At 35.6% G+C, this 20,055-nt stretch overlaps 2 protein-coding genes across 3 annotated transcripts in view; one reads left to right on the top strand and one right to left on the bottom strand.

Moving 5' to 3' along the window:
• fancm (FA complementation group M) overlaps window positions 1-20,055 on the bottom strand; it is a 101,851-nt gene that overhangs the window by 61,111 nt on the left and 20,685 nt on the right. The gene's annotated exons all lie outside the window — the stretch shown is intronic.
• Window positions 3,306-19,509, top strand: soul3 (heme-binding protein soul3). Its single transcript, XM_039741377.1, has 5 exons — window positions 3,306-3,651; window positions 9,517-9,611; window positions 14,631-14,772; window positions 16,280-16,463; window positions 18,365-19,509. The coding sequence occupies exons 1-5, from the start codon at window positions 3,447-3,449 to the stop codon at window positions 18,534-18,536; spliced, it is 798 nt and encodes a 265-aa protein (XP_039597311.1). The 5' UTR covers window positions 3,306-3,446; the 3' UTR covers window positions 18,537-19,509.

Genomic DNA, 20,055 nt, shown 5'->3' with positions numbered 1-20,055 from the left:
TTATAAAATAGGTATTTACAATAGCAATTTACGAGAAGAATTCATAATAAAAAGTGCTCTCTCTCTTGGACGATTCAAATCAAAAACGAAATTAGCACATCGTCATCTCATAATAAGTTTCGAGTTTGGTATTTTTCTGTCCAGCCGTTTTAGCTCTAGATCATCCTCAAAGACACACAGACACACAAACACACACACACACACATCATCCAGATATCAATGTTTTCAGTATCAGGGGACCCTAAAATGTTGAGATCAAAATGTTTCACAAATCTAAAGCTTTCATTCCTCCCCCATAAGATAAGTTATGGTGGGGGAGGGCACAAAGCAAAAATTCATAAAAGCAAATATAAAACATATTTTTGCAGATTACTGCATAATTAAATTCTCATGAAATATTCACATACTTATTTCTAGCTTATACCACTAACAAAGCAGGAATCAGACACTCCACCAACTTTTACTCACTTGGGGACAAGTTAAGGGGATTAATCATCAAAATGCATCTTTGATATGTAAAAGGAAAATTAGCTAAGTAGCTGGGGGCGGGATGCAACCTGCACACAGACTTTCAAACAAAGCAGAATTCAAAGCACACTGGAGCTGTGGAACTGTAATGCTAGTAATTGTGACACCATGCCACATTAGAACAATCCTTCTTTACAGTTAATGATATGTACAAAACTGTGGTTGAGAATTTGCACCCTTCCAAACCCAGTCATGGGATTTTAGCAATCCAAAGTGAGGACAAAATATAATAAATTACTATTTAAACATCAGCAGCACTATTCCAGTAACAGTAAAACTGTTTTAATATGATATAGCAAAACTCTTCAGCAGTACAAATGACAAAGACTGCATCTTAAACCAAATTCCACAATTAGGTGAGCACAACTGAAAATACAGTATATTATAATACAAATCAGAATATTTACCAGCCTGAACACCAAATCTTAAAACAGAATTCATATTATATGGATATTATATATATTCATCTAGTTATGGTAGCATGGTGGCACGGTGATTGTTGCTTCTAACTCAAAGCACCAGATTCCAGCGATTTTTTTTTCTATGAAAAACATTTGCACATTCCCCAGAGACTGATAGCGCATTTCTGTTCTTACACTTGTGCACCATATCCAGTAGGGTACATGTTAATCTGACTGAAGTCCCCCAATTGGTCTCACATGAGTGTGGGAGAATAAATGAATATATTACTAATAATTATTTATTAGACACCATCATCCAAGGTGAATATACCCTGCGATTGAGTAGCTCCCCAACCAAGGTTGGTCTGCACCCTGCAAATAATGCTGCCATGATAAATTCTGCCTACCAAGACTCTGAATGGGTTAAGTGGGTTTAAAATATGTAGATAGATGACATCAACTAATTTGTTGCTGTAACATTTAGACAGGCAAACAACTTACTTTCTTATCTAAAGGTAGTATTAATTATACCTATAAAATTATTTTTGCAGCCTCACTGGGTCACATGTTCTGGGCCTGCACCAAATTAACACCATCCTGGACCAAAATTTTTTAATTGCCTTTCAGACAGTCTTGGTCTCACAATTCCTCCTAACCCATTAACAGCTGTGTTTGGGGTTCTTCCAGATGGGTTTAAAGTGGAGAAGGACAAACAAACTGTGATTGCATTCACTACACTTTTGGCACGCAGACTTATTCTGATAAACGGGAAGAATCCAAACTCTCCTCTTTTAAGTCAGTGGGAAACCAATGTTTTATACTATTTGAAAATGGAAAAAATCAAATACTCAGTTAGAGGATCTCTACAGATTTTTTTCAAAATATGGCAGGATCTAATCAGTAATATTTTAAAATAAGCTCTTAAAGCACAGAGGAAGCAATTATTTATGTATTTCTTTTTCTTCTCCATTCATCTCTATTGGCTTATCAAACTTATCAATTTAGGTATGTTTACAAACCTTAAATTTTACTCCGTTTGCCTTGCTCTCTCTCTCTCTCTCTCAGGGGTAGGGGTCGACTTGTTCTCAATTCTACTTTTTGTAAAAATTGATTGATTTGTACAGAATGATTGCAATAAAATTAATAAAAATGTAAAAAAAAATATTTTTGCAAAAGGTCATTTATTATAAAAGCTGTATTCATTTTGTACCTCATTTAAACACAAACACTGTTCTGTGTAATGTGTAGAACACAATAAATGCAACAAGATAATGGTTGCATAACAAAACCACCAATGTTAATTGAATGCTTACATTTTGTGGGGGTCCACACTGACAAAACATATATATTTAATTATGTATTCTTTGTATTATACATATATTATTATATGTGTATTAATATACACACACAGTATATGCATAGACATAAACACACACACTTCTAAATGTTCATTAAAACACAAGCAGTTTAGAGTATGGATTTTAATTACAGAAACTATGAACAGGCAAGTTTTTTTGAGCAAGATAATGAATTACACTATTCTAAAACAAAACATGTACGAAGTGTCTTACCAATAACGATTTGTGAATGTATGAGACAAAAAGAAAAAATAATGCACAACTCAATGTACCAGTTTGAAAATGCCTAGACCCGAATGGTTTTCGAAAAGTGTTTCAACAATTAAAGCCAACTCGTTCTTAAAATATGTTACATTTTTGGCTAGAATGCATGAAACCTGCTACTCATTTACTTACTAGAAAACCAATCTCTGGCACAATCTTTAACAGCCAACACTCTACAATATCTGGCATGAAATTCTGCAAGACGCTTATTTTACATTAAAAGTGCAAGATGGTCTACATAACGCGAGCTCCATTATAGCTCCTGTTGTCCTTTTACTCAACGTCTGTTCATTCATAGCACAGATTCGGAGTATGTGAGCACTTGGAACGAGAAGCTTACAGATTAATCGGAGTGTGTAATGTTAATAAGTTGCATGTTAAAATCGATATATAAGTCATGAACAGAAATTAAAAAATAAAACAAATACTGGAAATGAAATAAGACATCGAGTGACGTTTCGGCCATGCAAATTATTTAAAATAAAGAGCCATAAAATTGTAAAGTTGCTACGTCTGCTTTATATTCGGGAGAGATTTTACTAATATACAGATAGATTAACTTCTGACCATTTGTAAAATATGTACGCTAGTTATTTGGTTTATCCGCCTCATCACGAGATGGTGAAAATCAAAAACTTTAACAGACACTTTGAGGTACCTTGCGATTCAGAGCCTTGCCGAGTAAAATCTGTAAGTAGTCCCGCCGGCAATATCCGCCCACTAATCTTAGGGTTTGGACGATCCGGCGTGTACGTCATCGTTCAAGCTAGTTATAAGACAAGGAACTGCGAACAAAACAACTGAAAGTTGTAGAGCTGCAGTCACTACTTGGAGAAAACTGCCCTTCTCACTGAACGTTGTATTGTTTATTAATACACAGCCAAAACAACTGAATATGGAGCGAGAAAGCTGTCAAATGAGTGGGTCCCAGTCTGACTCTGGAGTCATCACGATGGAGGACCTGGAAGCTTTCTCCGAAGAGGGACACTCCGATTCGGCTTACAACAGCAACAGCAGTCAGGAGGACGAAGCTGAGCAGGAACGACTGCTCAACTACTGGCAGAACGTCGGGAGGGGTCACCAGGTCGAGGTGCCCAGGGGTAAGGCGGGGCATTTGTCGGGGTGCGAGTTGTGGGGCACACCCGCCCCGTCCTATGTTGCGAGGAAAAGAAAACAAGTTTCACATGAACGTTAGCCAGCTGCAAAGTCAGTCGGCAAGCTATTCGCAAACAATAATATAGAATAGTATATTCAACTTAGTGAGTTACGGGTGGCGAATTTCTCTGCTTTTTGTAAAAAGCGTCCATCTATTTCCCTTTGGAAGAGAAAAAAATAAAACACGTGGATGTAATTATTATCGGATATTAATTCTTAATCTTCAGATATTCATTATACTTAGTGGATAATGTTCACTAACCTCAAATGGGAACAATGCTTTGTTTAGATTCAGTGTCTCGCGGTTTTCAAAAAGAAAAAAACTGGAAACTTAGTGGTTTGTGTTTCTGATCAGCGTGCACACCGCCGTGCAGTTTCTGTTCATGTCCTACGTTGCAAGAAGTTATAAAATCGGCTGCTCAGTGCGCCTTTCATTCTTTCTGCAGCATTTCGACTGCGTGTTCTAAGCTCAAACGACGCTATTATACTGAGAAAAAAACATCTGAAAAATGTGTGGATACTGTAATATGAATTACGTTTTGTTCGGAAAATGCATGCAAACGTCGTTTTAAATTCTACACACTAAAATCGCTTTCCATTGTACCGCTTTAAAAAGACACCTGGATAAAACAAACAACTATATCTTGTATATATTTCTCAGTCCACTTGGACCCTTGTATACCGGGTTACCAGTTTGAAATGTCTGCATAAACAGTTTAATAGCTACATGAAGAAAACATCAAAAATGTTACCTGCACTTACCAAAACCCCAAGCCTATGAAAAATGAATATTTAGTTGAATTTTGGGATAGGCCAGACTATGTACACCAATAAATAGTTAAATCTGTCTAACCAGTTACAATATTTGTAATAACAAGCACGCAGTGATCTATGTAATTGTCTTGGACAATTTTGGAAAACTTAAAGTGGTACAGTGAGCAGACAGATTTTGACATAGCCTGCAGGAGGTTTAGCATATCCTAAAATTGTATGTGTTATAAAGGCAAGCTAGCATAAAAATACAATAAAAGAATGTATTAGTGAGAACCTTGTGATCAAGTCTAATTGGAGGTTATGCTGGTCAAGAACACAATCATTAAATAATACTCATAAATGTAGTTTGTTGAAATTATATGAAATATTTCTGTGCTCTATATACTGTACACAAAAACAAATTAAAAGCAATTACTTTTAATGAATGTGTTGAGTGTGTGTGTCGTGTAAAGTGCTGCTTAGATGGACTGTTGCCTCCATAATGGATTCAGTAATTAAAGGACATGTGCAAACAACCTTTGAGATAATAATAAAATTTAGTAGTGTTTAAAATAGAAAAATTTTAAAAAAAGAACAAAATGCTAATATAGCTTGAGTCAGTAAAATGAAAGAGGAATATTATATATATATATATATATATATATATATATATATATATATATATATATATATATATATATATATAGCTAGCATAGTTTACTGTGAAATAATGCAGAGTACGCGATACGTGTTTAGCCCTAATTTGGGCTAATGCGCAAATAAATAAAAGTACAGTACTGTGAAATGTGAACATAAATAAACAAATGTCTCATGAAATGAGAGCCTAAATAAATAAATAAATAAATATGTCATGAAATTAGAGCATAATTAAATAAATGTGTCACGAAATATGTTTTTTGTTGCCTATTTATTTAATCATGAAATACGACTTGAAATAAAACTGTCACTTTCGCTCTAACACACCCTCTAGTTAGTGATTGGTGAATCGATAGCACAAGAATTAATTAGAAAAATGCTTACTACTGCCGATGAAATGAATTCTGCCGAAGATATTACGTATTTCAGAGAGAGAATTGAAGATTTATTTATGTCAAAGGATGGACGTCCAGAGCAGGGAACTGCATCACCTGAACTGGAGTCCCTTCCACCTGTTCTTCGATAATTTTAAAAATATCTATATCGGAGTCTAAAAGGGCCGCCAACATTGTAATTTCTTCCGATAAATCTTCTCTCTCTGAACCCAGGTCTCCTAACTGCGAGGCTGTAGCGCTACCCACTGCACCACCATATATATATATATATATATATATATATATATATATATATATACACACACATATACACACATACAGAGTATATATATGTTTTATTGTCAGGAGAGAGAAAAAAAAAAAACACAAGTAGGAGAAGAATAGATATTGTAGAGTTCATAATTATTTTTATCACTTCATTGGTAGGTGTGAGATTGTGTCCCAATATTTAGCACTAAAGCATCAGAGCTTCAAGGGCCTGGTTTCAATTCCCAGTCCAATCACCCTCGGGGTATAGCTGGCACAGCACCTCTTTCACATTCTAGCTTAATTTGCTAAAACAAATAGTTTAGTATGATCACTTGTGGGTGCATATCTGTGTGTGCCCTGCAGTGAACTGGTGTACAATCTAGCATTAGTTTCTGCCTTGTGTCCTCTGTTGCAAGGATAGATGTAGGCTCTCTAGGACCATTCTGGAAAGGGAAGTTTAAAAAGAAGATAGATTTTAATAGTTTGCCTGCTGGCAGTACAGTGCTTAACACTACTGATTCACTGTTCCGGGAGACCAAAGTCAAATCCTGGCTTGGATGCTGTTTGTACAGAGACTGCACGTTTTTGTCTTGTCGATATGGAGCTTTTCTTTGGGATTCCCAGTTTTCCTGTCACACCCCAAGGTGTGTGGTAAATTAATTAGGTATCCTAAATTGGCTGTTTTTTTGTGGCTGATAACATGTGTATATGTGTACTCCTGTGATGGACTGGTCTCCTCTTAGGGGTTGGTTCTTCTGCCAAGATAGTTTGTACCTCCCGTTGACCCTGAATTGGACAGGGGAGTTCATAAAAACTGATAGATGAATGGATTTTTATAGTGACAGTAACAGCATTTTAGAAAGGATGAGATTGGGATTATGCGCCAATTACAGCACATTGACAACACTGCTTGCAGGGATAATATGGATGAATTAATATTTATTTTTGCTGCATTAGCTTTTAAGAAATATTAAATGTTTCTCTTCTTGTTTATCAAGTACTTTTGTCCTAGATATCTCATTCTAATGCACTGACTTACCAAAGTAACATAATGTAACTCTTTCTTAAGATGATGCCATTTACCACCCATTACAATAGCATTTAATGGTTTTCTATAATTGTATTTTTAATGCATGAAATATTAATGGCACATGTAGATGCAGTAGCTGTAGTGTAACTTGTCCTTTCCACACTGAAATATACATCAAACTGTATGTGATCCAAAAAGCAAACACATTCACAGGCATCACTTTGAAAATAATAAAAATGAAACTTTATTTAATCTTGTTAGTTCAAACTTTCTGCAAACAAATAGAAGGCATTATACACTGAAATGTTAATGTTTAACAGATGCAAAACTTTTTTCATAAAATATATTGAGATCTTATTTTTATATGTATTATGCTGACAAATAAGCTTACCTGAATGCTGTTTGTAGGGCATGGCTGAGAGTGTAATGTTTATTGGCAGTACACATTACTAGCATTAAAAGTTATTAAAAAGAAAAAAGTGGCACTTAAAATTCTTTGCATTTTGCTTAATATATATTTGATCTATGGTGTTATTATTTGGTCTCCTGTTAAACCAATATTCTACAGTTTTTTAAAACACTAATCTGTTTTAATTCAAGTTTGGCTCTGTAAACCAGCAGGGGTTTTTAAGCATTGTAACCCATGGTAAGCAGGGAGATTTGAGAAGGACAGTGGGTAGGGTAGAAAAGTGCAAACCTCTCAGCGCTAACTACTGTACCAGGCATAAAAAAAAAACGCTAATTACTGTACCAGGCATAAAAAAAAAAAAAAAAAAACACAACAGACCAGCGACACAGACTGAATTAAACTTTCAAGGATAATACCAACATACAAGTGTATTTCCTATCATCAGACTTTATATATTTATAACAATGAAATGACACTGAAATGATTTCAACTGCAGCTGAAACTGGAGGTAGTCTGCTAGTTCACAGCTACAAAATATCCAGCAGGACTAGTAATTTCACGTCCACAGAAAAGCAGCTGTGACTAAATATCTCACTTTTATAATGAGCTGAGCTCTACTGTTTCAATTAGCTAAACACAACAATTAAATCATGTCAAAGCAGTGTTCACAAAGATATCCTCATTATATTATGCATGTTATTAAACTGGTATCTGCTCATCACCTCACTCATACATTTTAATATGCAAAACAATTATAAACCAAGTTGAAACGTACACCAAGACACTCTTAATAATATGAATACCATTGTGAAAAAGCTTCTGAATATAGCCTTTTTTTAACCTCTGTTTTGCCTTCACAATAAATAATAATACATACAATTTACTATACAAAATAATAGATTGTTACAGATTTCACGGCAATATGAATACATTCAGGCAACAAAGCATATGCCACACTATTGCCTGGAAGTAGAATTTCATTCAGAAATGCAAGCTAGTTATTGTGGCAGTAATCATAGCTGAATGTATTATTAAAAATTTTCATTGTAACAACACTCTCAATGAAAATGATGCAAAAAGTATGGCACTATTATTAGATTAAGCTATTTAGGGAATTCTCTTTAGAGGACTACAGTATATGAATTCGACAGTTGGCATGACAAAGTGTTCAGGACAGAGGCCAAGATCCATATGAATGAGAATCCCACATTCAGCAATGTATTGCTATATGTTTGAAGTCCCGGAAAGCTTAACAATTTCAGAAAAGCTCAATTCACTGCCTAACACAAATAAATTACTATATACTTATAATGTATATTATATATTGATGAAAAAAAGGAACATTTTATGTACTGAGAAAACTCTACTTATAGCTTGTATACTTTCACAAAACGTTGTCCATTTGTTTTACGCTTTGTTCAACAATGCAGACTGTATAATGAGGCATTACAACTTTCCAAACATACAAAAACACTGCATCTCAACTGCAGGCATGACTGGCTGTAATATTGGCAGGATAGACAATTGTCAAAGATTCTGGTCTTTTCCAGTAACTACACCAGTGCAGGACCAACAGATCACACTAGTCCATCTGAGAAATGACTTTGTACCTGCTCCCCATACTTCTGCTGAAACAATTTTTAGGTGCAATGCCTGGACCAGTTTACAGGGCAGTCAGGGACAGGTTCCATGTTGCTGACCTTAAAGCAAAACAGCCTGTTGGAGCCCGCTATTCACACCTGTTGCACAGCCTGATCATACAGCAGAACAATGATAGATCCCACAAACTTACTATAGTCACAGCTGTCCTGAGAAATGAATGATGATGTTAGGTGTCACCTTGGTCTGCCTTCTTTCCTGATGTTAGCCCAATAAAGCACCTTTAGTATACTCCTAGATTGATCAATAAGCTCTGCACATCAAAAGGTGTCAAGCAGTGGTGACTGCAAGAAGCATTCACACAAGATACTGAAGGAATACAAGACCAATATTGTTAACATGTTGTTACAGTTTTGCTATTTTTCTTTCTTTCTTTCTTTCTTTTTTTTTATTGTTGGACTGTTTTGTTTTCCCGTTGATCGTTTTTGGTATTTGAAATATTAGTCCAAGAATAAGTGTTGTATTTATTTTTTTCACCAGTGTATTGTTTAGATTTATCTAAAGTTGTAACACCTCAAATTACCATTGTAGCATATAATACATTGCTTCTACAGAGTAATGTGAAAAGACAACATAACCAAAACACAGTGACTGTTAATCTAAATACTGTATCCAGGAGATTTATATGCTTATGAACAGATACTCTCATTTTCTGCAGATATGGCAGAACCAATTCAACAGTTGACAAGAAACAATCGCACTTCTCAAGAAAGAGAAATAGTACCTTTCAGGGTCATCAGTCAAAAAGAAAAGGTATTATTTAAATTGTTTCTTTGTGTAAAAGTTGATGCATAGAAAAAAATAATAACACTGCCTTGAAATAAAAATGTACTATTACAGGATAATTATACAGGGTATATGAAATGTTTCTGCAAGATCAGATATCAGGCTAAAAACAGTATTCTTGACCAACCTAACTCCCACCACCCAAACCAACAACTTGAAATATACTTCTCAAAAGTCAATAATATAACATATGAAGCAGAAATACACGTTTAGAATGATGAAACTATAATTTTCTCTATCATTATTCCAATTAAGGGATGAAAAACAGACTTGACCTGCCAAACAAAATAAAAGGTATGATGTATCACTACTCTATTTATACTTTTTCCATAATTTATCATTATTCAGTAATATATTTTCAAATCACCAAATAATACAACCTGTCTTCTATTTACACTTAATTCTCATGCCAACCACTTTTGATCACCTGGGTTATTTTTTTAACCAAGATGAGCATTCATGACAGAACACTTTCAAGACTGTATATTCATGGGCAAAAACTATAATAAGCTGTCCAATTATACTCATTGCCAGGGCTTAATGTGCTTGTTCTCTGCATACTTACAGTGTGTGTAATGTATGCTTTTAAATCAGCTACACTCTTCCATGTTCAAGGATCTTTGCTTTCACTATTGAACAATCAGTATCATTTGTCCTAGGTAAGGGCTATCAAACTCAGAGGCTGGAGGGACACAGTGGCTGCAGGTTTTCATTCCAGACACTTATTAGTAACAACACTGCTGATTGAACATGCTTCTTTTTGCTTATTTATAATTTACTTACATGACTCCAAATGGTACTCAATGTACAAACTGGATTCCAAAAAAGTTGGGACACTAAACAAATTGTGAATAAAAACTAAATGCAATGATGTGGAGATGGCAAATGTCAATATTTTATTTGTAATAGAATGTAGATGACAGATCAAACGTTTAATCCGAGTAAATGCATCATTTTAAAGGAAAAATATGTTGATTCAAAATTTCACAGTGTCAACAAATCCCAAAAAAGTTGGGACAAGTAGCAATAAGAGGCTGGAAAAAGTAAATTTGAGCATAACGAAGAGCTGGAAGACCAATAAACACTAATTAGGTCAATTGGGTATAAAAAGAGCTTCTCAGCGTGGCAGTGTCTCTCAGAAGCCAAGATGGGTAGAGGATCACCAATTCCCACAATGTTGCAGAAAGATAGTGGAGCAATATCAGAAAGGTGTTACCCAGCGAAAAATTGCAAAGACTTTGCATCTATCATCATCAACTGTGCATAACATCATCCGAAGATTCAGAGAATCTGGAACAATCTCTGTGCGTAAGGGTCAAGGCCGTAAAACCATACTGGATGCCCGTGATCTCCGCGCCCTTAAACGACACTGCACCACAAACAGGAATGCTACTGTAAAGGAAATCACAGAATGGGCTCAGGAATACTTCCAGAAACCATTGTCAGTGAACACAATCCACCGTGCCATCCGCCGTTGCCAGCTGAAACTCTACAGTGCAAAGAAGAAGCTATTTCTAAGCAAGATCCACAAGCTCAGGCGTTGTCACTGGGCCAGGGATCATTTAAAATGGAGTGTGGCAAAATGGAAGACTGTTCTGTGGTCAGACGAGTCACATTCAAGTTCATTTTGGAAATCTGGGACGCCATGTCATCCGGACCAAAGAGGACAAGGACAACCCAAGTTGTTATCAATGCTCAGTTCAGAAGCCTGCATCTCTGATGGTATGGGGTTGCATGAGTGCGTGTGGCATGGGCAGCTTGCATGTCTGGAAAGGCACCATCAATGCAGAAAAATATATTCAGGTTCTAGAACAACATATGCTCCCATCCAGACGTCATCTCTTTCAGGGAAGACCCTGCATTTTTCAACAAGATAATGCCAGACCACATTCTGCATCAATCACAACATCATGGCTGCGTAGGAGAAGGATCCGGATACTGAAATGGCCAGTCTGCAGTCCAGATCTTTCACCTATAGAGAACATTTGGCGCATCATAAAGAGGAAGGTGCGACAAAGAAGGCCCAAGACGATTGAACAGTTAGAGGCCTGTATTAGACAAGAATGGGAGAGCATTCCTATTTCTAAACTTGAGAAACTGGTCTCCTCGGTCCCCAGACGTCTGTTGAGTGTTGTAAGAAGAAGGGGAGATGCCACACAGTGGTGAAAATGGCCTAGTCCCAACTTTTTTGGGATTAGTTGACACCATGAAATTCTGAATCAACATATTTTTCCCTTAAAATGATACATTTTCTCAGTTTAAACCTTTATTCCGTGATTTATGTTCTATTCTGAATAAAATATTAGAAGTTGGCACCTCCACAACATTGCATTCAGTTTTTATTCACGATTTGTATAGTGTCCCAACTTTTTTGGAATCCGGTTTGTAATAGAAAAATGCAACGCAATCCAACAAATGACTGACTAACTTGGTGGCCTCCAACAGTTGTGGCGTACGGGATGCCTATATGCTGGAAGGTCCTGGGAAAGGAGCACATTCAGAGCATTACTTCCCCCAGAGCGCAATAAGTGGCAGCCCCCCTGGGTTGCTGGGAGCTGGTGTTTGTTGCGGCCCTGTTGGATTCCGTGGGTGCAGCCAGAGGGTGCTGCACCTGCTGCTGAGCCCTTAATTGCAGCACTTGTATTAGTGTTGCTTAAAAATAAAACATCAATATGAAGTGATTTTCCATCTATAAATCACAGCAGTTGATGGATTACTTGATTGTGTTTCTCAAACACAGATGCTGTTGTCCAGTTTGGAAGTGTGTAGCAACAATAATAAAATCATCTTTGCAGCTGAACATTTTTTGAATATTAATGTTAACACAATTGATCATTAAAAAATTAAAATATAAAATGATACTTCTTTAAATTCTTAATTTTAATGCCTCATCTTCACCTTATTTATTAAAAAAAGTCGTAGTAAAGGTGTTTGGGTAATACATTTTTAATGCCACTGACGGATATGCTTCTAAACTTTGTACAATCTTTCTTATGGTGGCGATTTTCTATTTAAATATATATTTTAATTGTGCATGTCAGTATTTTCAAAAAGTAGGATCCAGGTTTACTTTAAGAAAACACAGCTATGTTTTTTTTTTGTACAATTTAGTCCAACAGCTGTAATAACTTTTGTGTGATTTTTAAATTACTAATTTTCAACTATCACTTGCCACCACACTCCTTTCTCATCTAGTTTTTCCAGTTTATGATTCTCACCCCATCCCTTAATATCAGCTCTTTTTATTATGCACAGGGTTCTGAATCTGACTTGTCGGTTCCATCATGCCTGAAGCTTATAGACCTACTACAGATGTAGTTAAACATACATTTATTTATGGCACTGCTCCAGGCAAGCTCTCATTTCAACAGGTCTCATGTTAATTTTCAAAAGTTTGGTACAAGGTTCAATACCACCTGAAATATTTATTGTAGCATACACTGTACTCTGTGGTAAAACAACAGCAAGCATTAAAACCAATAAGCTTGGTCAGGCAGAAAGCAAATCACCTATTAGGAGTATTTTTTTTTTATTCAGCTATATCTTAAATCCAAGTATTGTAGTGCAGCTATTAAAAATACTGCAAAAAACTTTCCTATTATAGGTTCATCAAATGCAGTTCTATCAGTGCCTAAATAAGAACCAACAATGAAAACAGCTGTTACATTAAAAGGCTTATTTAGATGTTCATTTGTATACTTCAGGCAGTGAATTTTGTGACTAGGACCAAGGAAAGATTTTCTTCTGTTGACATCAGAGTCTTCTGATTCTTCCAGAAATCAAAACAGGGGTTTTTATTTGCTTTTCTAGAAATCCAATGAGCAGTTCTTTCAAAATGTTTTCTTGGTCTTCCAGACCTCAACTTGACCTCCACCATTCCTGTTAACTGTCAGTTCTTGATAACATTACAAACTGAGGAACCCACTACCTGAAAATATTTGCTATCATCTTGTAGCTTTCTCCTTCTTTGTGAGCATCAGTTATTTTATTTTTCAGACTGCTAGGCAACTACTTAGAGGAGCCAATGGCTGAGACAAGGTTTGAGGAGTCATACAATTTATACAGCTTTGCAATTTGCATCACCTGGGGATTCCTAATGATGACTGTGAACAAGACATAGCTCTAACAACCTAATTGTGTTATGAGACCTCAGATATCTTGTAGTGCCCAAGCTTTTGCAAAATGCTCCTTTTTTTCACCATACAATTGTACAAAACAAAAACAATATACTAATCTTGCACAAAATGCTGAAAAGAAATGTGTCATATTTAACTTTATGCCTTTTGGTGATCAGTTCATCTTCTGCTCACTTAACTATTCACAGTAACAGACATTTTAAGCATGTTTTTTTTTTTCTCTTTATTTTGCCTTATACAATTTCTCGTATTAGGAATTTCTTAGTTTTTGCATACCCCTTGGGGTCAAAGCGCAGGGTCAGCCATTGTACAGCACCCCTGGAGCAACTGAAGGTCAAGGGCCTTGCTCTCTCGAACCGGCAACCTTCGGGTTACCAGTGCAGATCCTATCCTTATATATATAAAATTGCATTTTTGATTTAATTTATGAAATAGTCTGAAATCCCTGTAAAAGAAAAGCAAAAAAGTCACCAACTACAAAAAAAATCTGTAATCTTTATAGCCAACATATAGCTACAAAACTAAAACAGTAATAGATATCAAAAAAAGAATCTGAGCAAGTCATGTAATTTAATTACTTTTTTCCTTTTTAATATAAAATATTGAAATATTTTTGCCACATGCTTCAGATTTTGAATCTCAATACTAATGTTGTTGTAACCAGGTTATTCCCATATCAGGACAACCTAATCATGAAGATACAATAACATTTCCTTTTTTGACTGTCCAAAGTCTTAAAGACAGTAACATGAAGCATTAATGCAAATTTCTTAAAAGATTTTCATCAGTATTTAATGGAATACACACTAAAAATGGTGCTTCCAAGTTAATTTTTTAACTTTGTTTTTAGTGTGGAGAAATACTATATGAGGAGCGGCTTTATGAGAAGGCAAAGTGGGCCTGCATTACTGTGCATGAAAAACAATATGAACAAAGCATCTGCCTTGGGTTTATGAAGCTAATGAGATATATTTGTGAACAAAACTCTACAGGTGAGTAATACTGCCCATACTGTATGCATTGGTCCAAAATAATGTACGCAGATATAATACCACTTCAAATGATCAGCTTCCTTAAGTCAGGTGTTATTTTCAGTCTTTGAAAATATCTGTACCTATTTAAAAGGCAACGGGTGCAAAATTGGCATCCCCATCCATGGTTGGTTCCTGCCTACTCAGACACACTTAGTTAATCTAAAATGTTGGAGATGTAGAAGGAAAACTGAAACACCTTGGTGAAAAACCCATGCAAATGCAGAAATAATTTACATACTCCACTCAGGCCAGTATATTCTCTATTGGCCTCTCTGTTCCACATACTCCTCATATCAACCTTTCACACCAGTGAGGCAGTCTTCCAACCAAGATCTGAAATTACTTCCAGTATTGGAGGTGCCCACTTTTGCTACATTTGAACCAGATTCAAGTCATTCTAGTAGTTCCTTGTTTCCCTGTCCCCATATTTCCCTAAAGGGATAGTACTGTCTCAGCAGATCCCACTTGGACCATGTGCCCTCTCCCGTGACTTGACCTCTCCCTGCTCCCTGTAGTTCCCTTTGATGGCTTGGAAGACTTGTGATCCTTTTACAGCACTCTATAGCCTCTGTCAGACTGTCTATATTTTCCTGTCTCTTTTCTTTAATAAAATGCTGCATGTCTTCAACGCTCAACTACAACACTGAATGTCATTTTCACTAACAGCTTGGCAGAAAGTGAATAACCTAATGCCAGGTATATGCACACTAGGAGGAAACAAAGGATTCAGAACTGACACAACTTCAATAAAGGACTCATTATTGGCCTATTTCCAAGTTTAGTTTTGGCTTCAAACTCTTATTTTTTGTATTTTGTAATTTAGACTTTCTTTACAAGGTACTCCTACATTATTTTTTCACCATGTAAACTCCTAAATGCATAATAATAATAATAATAATAATAATAATATGGAGCACTATTAATCTTTGCTTTCTTTATATGTTACTGATAGCTTCTTTGATGTCTCTAGTTTGAATGGTATACAAATTATACATATTACAGTATGCAGTACATTGTTGAATTCCTGTATGTCTTGTATACTGTATATTAAAGGTCATTTTCAGCTTTCATCATTCACCTATGTTTTTTTTTGGTTTCCTTTACTGTTTTCATAATACAATTTATACTGTTGGGAAAAAGTATCTCCTAGACATAGGTCAGCATTTCTCCAAAGTTTTCTAAAGGGTTCACATAACCACTTTCATGGCCCCTCAAAACAGGCACAATAAATTTTAATTTCTGTTTTATTTCAATTTACAATTATAGTTCAGATTACTTTGCCAAACAGACAAGGACAATATCCATTGATTCATTGTTAATGTCAAATATGTCTACTGTTTGGAAATTGACAATAAATCTTGTGGTAAATAGGACTGTGCAGAATGACAATGCACATCTGAACCTTTTCGCTCTGTAATCTCCAATAACAAGTTGGCTTTTCCCATTATTTTATTTATGCAACTAGGGACATATCTGGGCTTGACTATTCCAATTGTTACCATTGTACGTACAGAAGAGAGTCGGGCAGTGCTCTCACAGGCTGTGACTGTCGCATACTACCTGCCTTTACAATTCCAGGATCAGCCGCCTCAACCAAATGACACTGAAATAATGATTCAGGAGTGGCCCACAACCATAGTTTATAGCAGGTAAGCATAGTTATTCCTTAAGTTCTATAATAACATTTGAAAATGGGTTTAATCACAGTTAATTATGAGAGCTTCTTTGAAAAAATTAGTTAGTACACACTTATAGTATCATCATTATTTGATTGTCAAATATTAATTTTTTAAATGTATTTTCTGGTCTTTGAGTTCATTTTTCTTAAAGTTTACTATCTCAGATCTCTTTTATACAAATGTTTGTTGGATATTTACTTACGGCCAGCTATTCCCAAAACCCCCAACCCCAAACAAACTATCATGCTCGACTCATGGCGGTAGCATTGCAGATGGATTGAGGCTGATCCCGGATGACCTCCCAAACCCGCACTCTGACAATCGTGATCAGTTCACTAAAAAGGAAAAGTATTGACAATCTCATTTTGCAGGACCACTACCCACTTTGACAAACGTAACCCCAGGCTTTGACAATTGCAAAAATTCTCAGAGGGGACTCCAACTGCAGCAAACCCCACCACCACAAAGTGGGTTGAGAACACACTAGGCATGAAAACAACATGATGAAAACCACAAACGTTTTGAGAACCACTGCTTTAGGAATTCCAAATCTGAGGTATAAACACAAGGCATAAGATGTGTACATAACAAACTGAGTGCTATCTTTTACACTGCACTACACACACAATGAAATTTATCTTCTTCATTTATTCAGTGGCAGCTGGGTGTCCTCACCTAAAAAAAAAGTTCAGTACATATAAATGCTAACAAAGGTTGAAGGATGTTGTGCATTTGTCAGACTAAGCCGGGTCTTATCTACCATTGACAATAAAATCCATGGTATGCTGCCAAGGATAATAATATCAAATCCACTTAATCCATTTGAGTGTCACAGCAGTCTTAATCCTTTCCTGGCAGCACTGGGCACAAGGCAGGAGGGCCAAGACAACCTTGAATTGGATTAAGGAGGTATGAGAAGGTTCTTCAAATTCTATTATTGAACAGAACTATCCAAATACTTTTTCTGTATTGTCAGGCATTAATATATTGTTGTTAATCCTTAGTCTACATAAACAACTAAAGAGCTACAATTACATTACAGTACTGAAAATCAAAATTACAATTACAATTAAAGGAACTCCTAGAAGTACAAGTAGAGGGTCTTTTGTATCATACTATTCATGGGTCGCTAACTATAAAAAGGATGAAATGCAAAAATAGAAGTTAGTAAAACTACAAAAAATGGTTGATCAGAGTTCCAGCATACAAAAATATATACTGTATGCACACCATACACCATGATATACAGTATAATGCTTTCAATATCCACCAGTGCTCAGAGCATAATACTACGCACCTTTAGTCCACAATGTAGTCTGTGCATTGCTTACAATATTTTAAGCGCATTTCACAATTAATATTTGTAAGCCCCCAAGTACATTTTGAAGTATGTTTTGTTCCAGGCTGACAATTCCAAGGGGCATGTAGCTGCACAGATACCAAGTAATGCGGGTTCAGAAGCAGTAGTAGTGGATTATGCAAATGAAACATCCTAGAGAGCTCTGGGAGGAGATAGGAGGAGGGGCTGGTAGAAAAAAGTGGAAAGTACGAGAGAGTCCTCTGTCATTTGGCGGAATATGCATGAAGAGCAAGGACCTGTCTTGGGAGAAGTCGGAAAGCTGTTACTACAGTCAGTGTGCAGTTTTGTCAATAGTTAATTGTTTGGAAAAATATTATTTTGAAAAATATGAAGTTATCCATTATTTGTAAATAGCTTGTATTGGTACCAAACTCAAAATTTTTGTATCGATCCAGTACATACTATACATACTAATTGCTGTCTTAAAAAATATTTTAAAAGACACATTTGAAAAATAACTGTGTACATTTTGAAGTTTGTTTATTTCGTTCTATTTTGCATTATACTTTAGGACCTTCAGAGGCACAACCAACGAACAGTCCATCCTGCATGAAATCAACATGTTAGCAGAGGCACTAGACTTCTCAGAAATCTGCCTTGAGGACTCATTTATCGTGGCAGGATACACAAATCCTGCTGCCAGAAGCAGGCACAACGAGATCTGGTTTCTGCGCAGAGTATGATATGCCAGACTGTCTACACTAACACAACTTTAATTCAGCCATTACTTGCGACTGAAGCCAGAAGATTGAAATCAAAATCAATCAAGTAAAAGTCTGATAATTTTACATCACGGGCAACATATTATTAAAAAAAAAAAGAAATGTGACAATCAGGCTTTAATCTGTAGATATGCCATCAGCCACAATTGCCTCAGTGAAACTTAATACTCATTAACAGATTACTTTTTCCATCATATGTATTACTGCCATTGCTTTGATCAGTTTGAATTCTGAGTTACTAAAATGTTGATAAATGTTCACTGGTAACATTTTTAATTATGAACGAGTCTTTTTAATGTCTGTGTATTATAAACGTCATGTTATCACAAGATGTGAGTAAAGTCTCTGAAAACAAAATTACATCAAAACGCTTATGTTGATCTACATTGTTATAATCAAGAGCTGTATGTAAGTTATGAGTGGTGCTGTAGTCTTAGTTTTCTATATTTGAACTATATGTAAATGGTTGTGTGTAAGTAATTCAACTTTCTAGAATGTCAGGATATCTTTTTTACAGACTTGTTTTCATCAACCTGAAAATTTATAACATTTTTTTTTTCCCAGGGGTCTATTCTCAGGTATTTTATTTTTTGTCTTTTGTGTACTTATACTTGCCTGCCAACTCCTGGCTTTCCCTTTTTATGTATTCATTATTATCATGCTCTAGCTTAAGATAAAGGCTTACAATCTTTATTTATTACATGGTTAATACAATGCTCTGTTCTTCCTACAATGTTTAGATTTAAACATCGTTGTCTTTGGCAATGTACCAAATCAAAAATTGAAGCATTTGAGCATTCTACATTTCTGATGTCTATTTACAGCATGTCAATAGAGTGCGCATTTTATTTTGTAACCAGCGATGTACTAAAAGAGGTTGCATGTCTATGAATGACATTACATAAACTTGCATACTGAATGTTTTACATCCAGATCACAAGTGTGTCATTCCATTGTTTTCATATTTATTCAGCTGTTGACTGACATGATAAATGAATTTACCATTGTACAAATTGTAAACCAGCAGTGGAGATTATAAAAGTAACAATTTGATTTACAACACAACACCCAAGCCAACAGACAACACCATCAGTGTAAGCAGAAGCTCTTCATTAGATCAACTCTGGGGTGTTGCTGAGATCACTGAAGATTGAAATCCTTCAAAAGACATCTGGAAGAACAGAATGCATTAAATGGAGTCAAAATACTCATTTAATATATCAATATCTAACCATTACGACTACTTATCGTAACACTAAAACTAGTTTAAATTTTGTGAGGAGCCTACCAAAGCAGTGTCATGCACAAGGCAGGATAAAAAATAAATACAAAATTGATAAAATAAGGATGTTCCATTTCTGTTTTGAAGAAGGCATTTTTTGTTTTGAATAAGAATAGCGATAATGAAGGGGAATACCATACTATGGGTAATTTAATCTTCAAAAACATTAAAAGTACCATTTTTCATGGTAGATAAAAA

The sequence above is a fragment of the Polypterus senegalus genome, chromosome 18 (assembly GCF_016835505.1).
Source record: "Polypterus senegalus isolate Bchr_013 chromosome 18, ASM1683550v1, whole genome shotgun sequence".
Classification (NCBI taxonomy): Eukaryota; Metazoa; Chordata; class Cladistia; order Polypteriformes; family Polypteridae; genus Polypterus; species Polypterus senegalus.
This window is presented reverse-complemented; position numbering and strand designations above follow the sequence as displayed.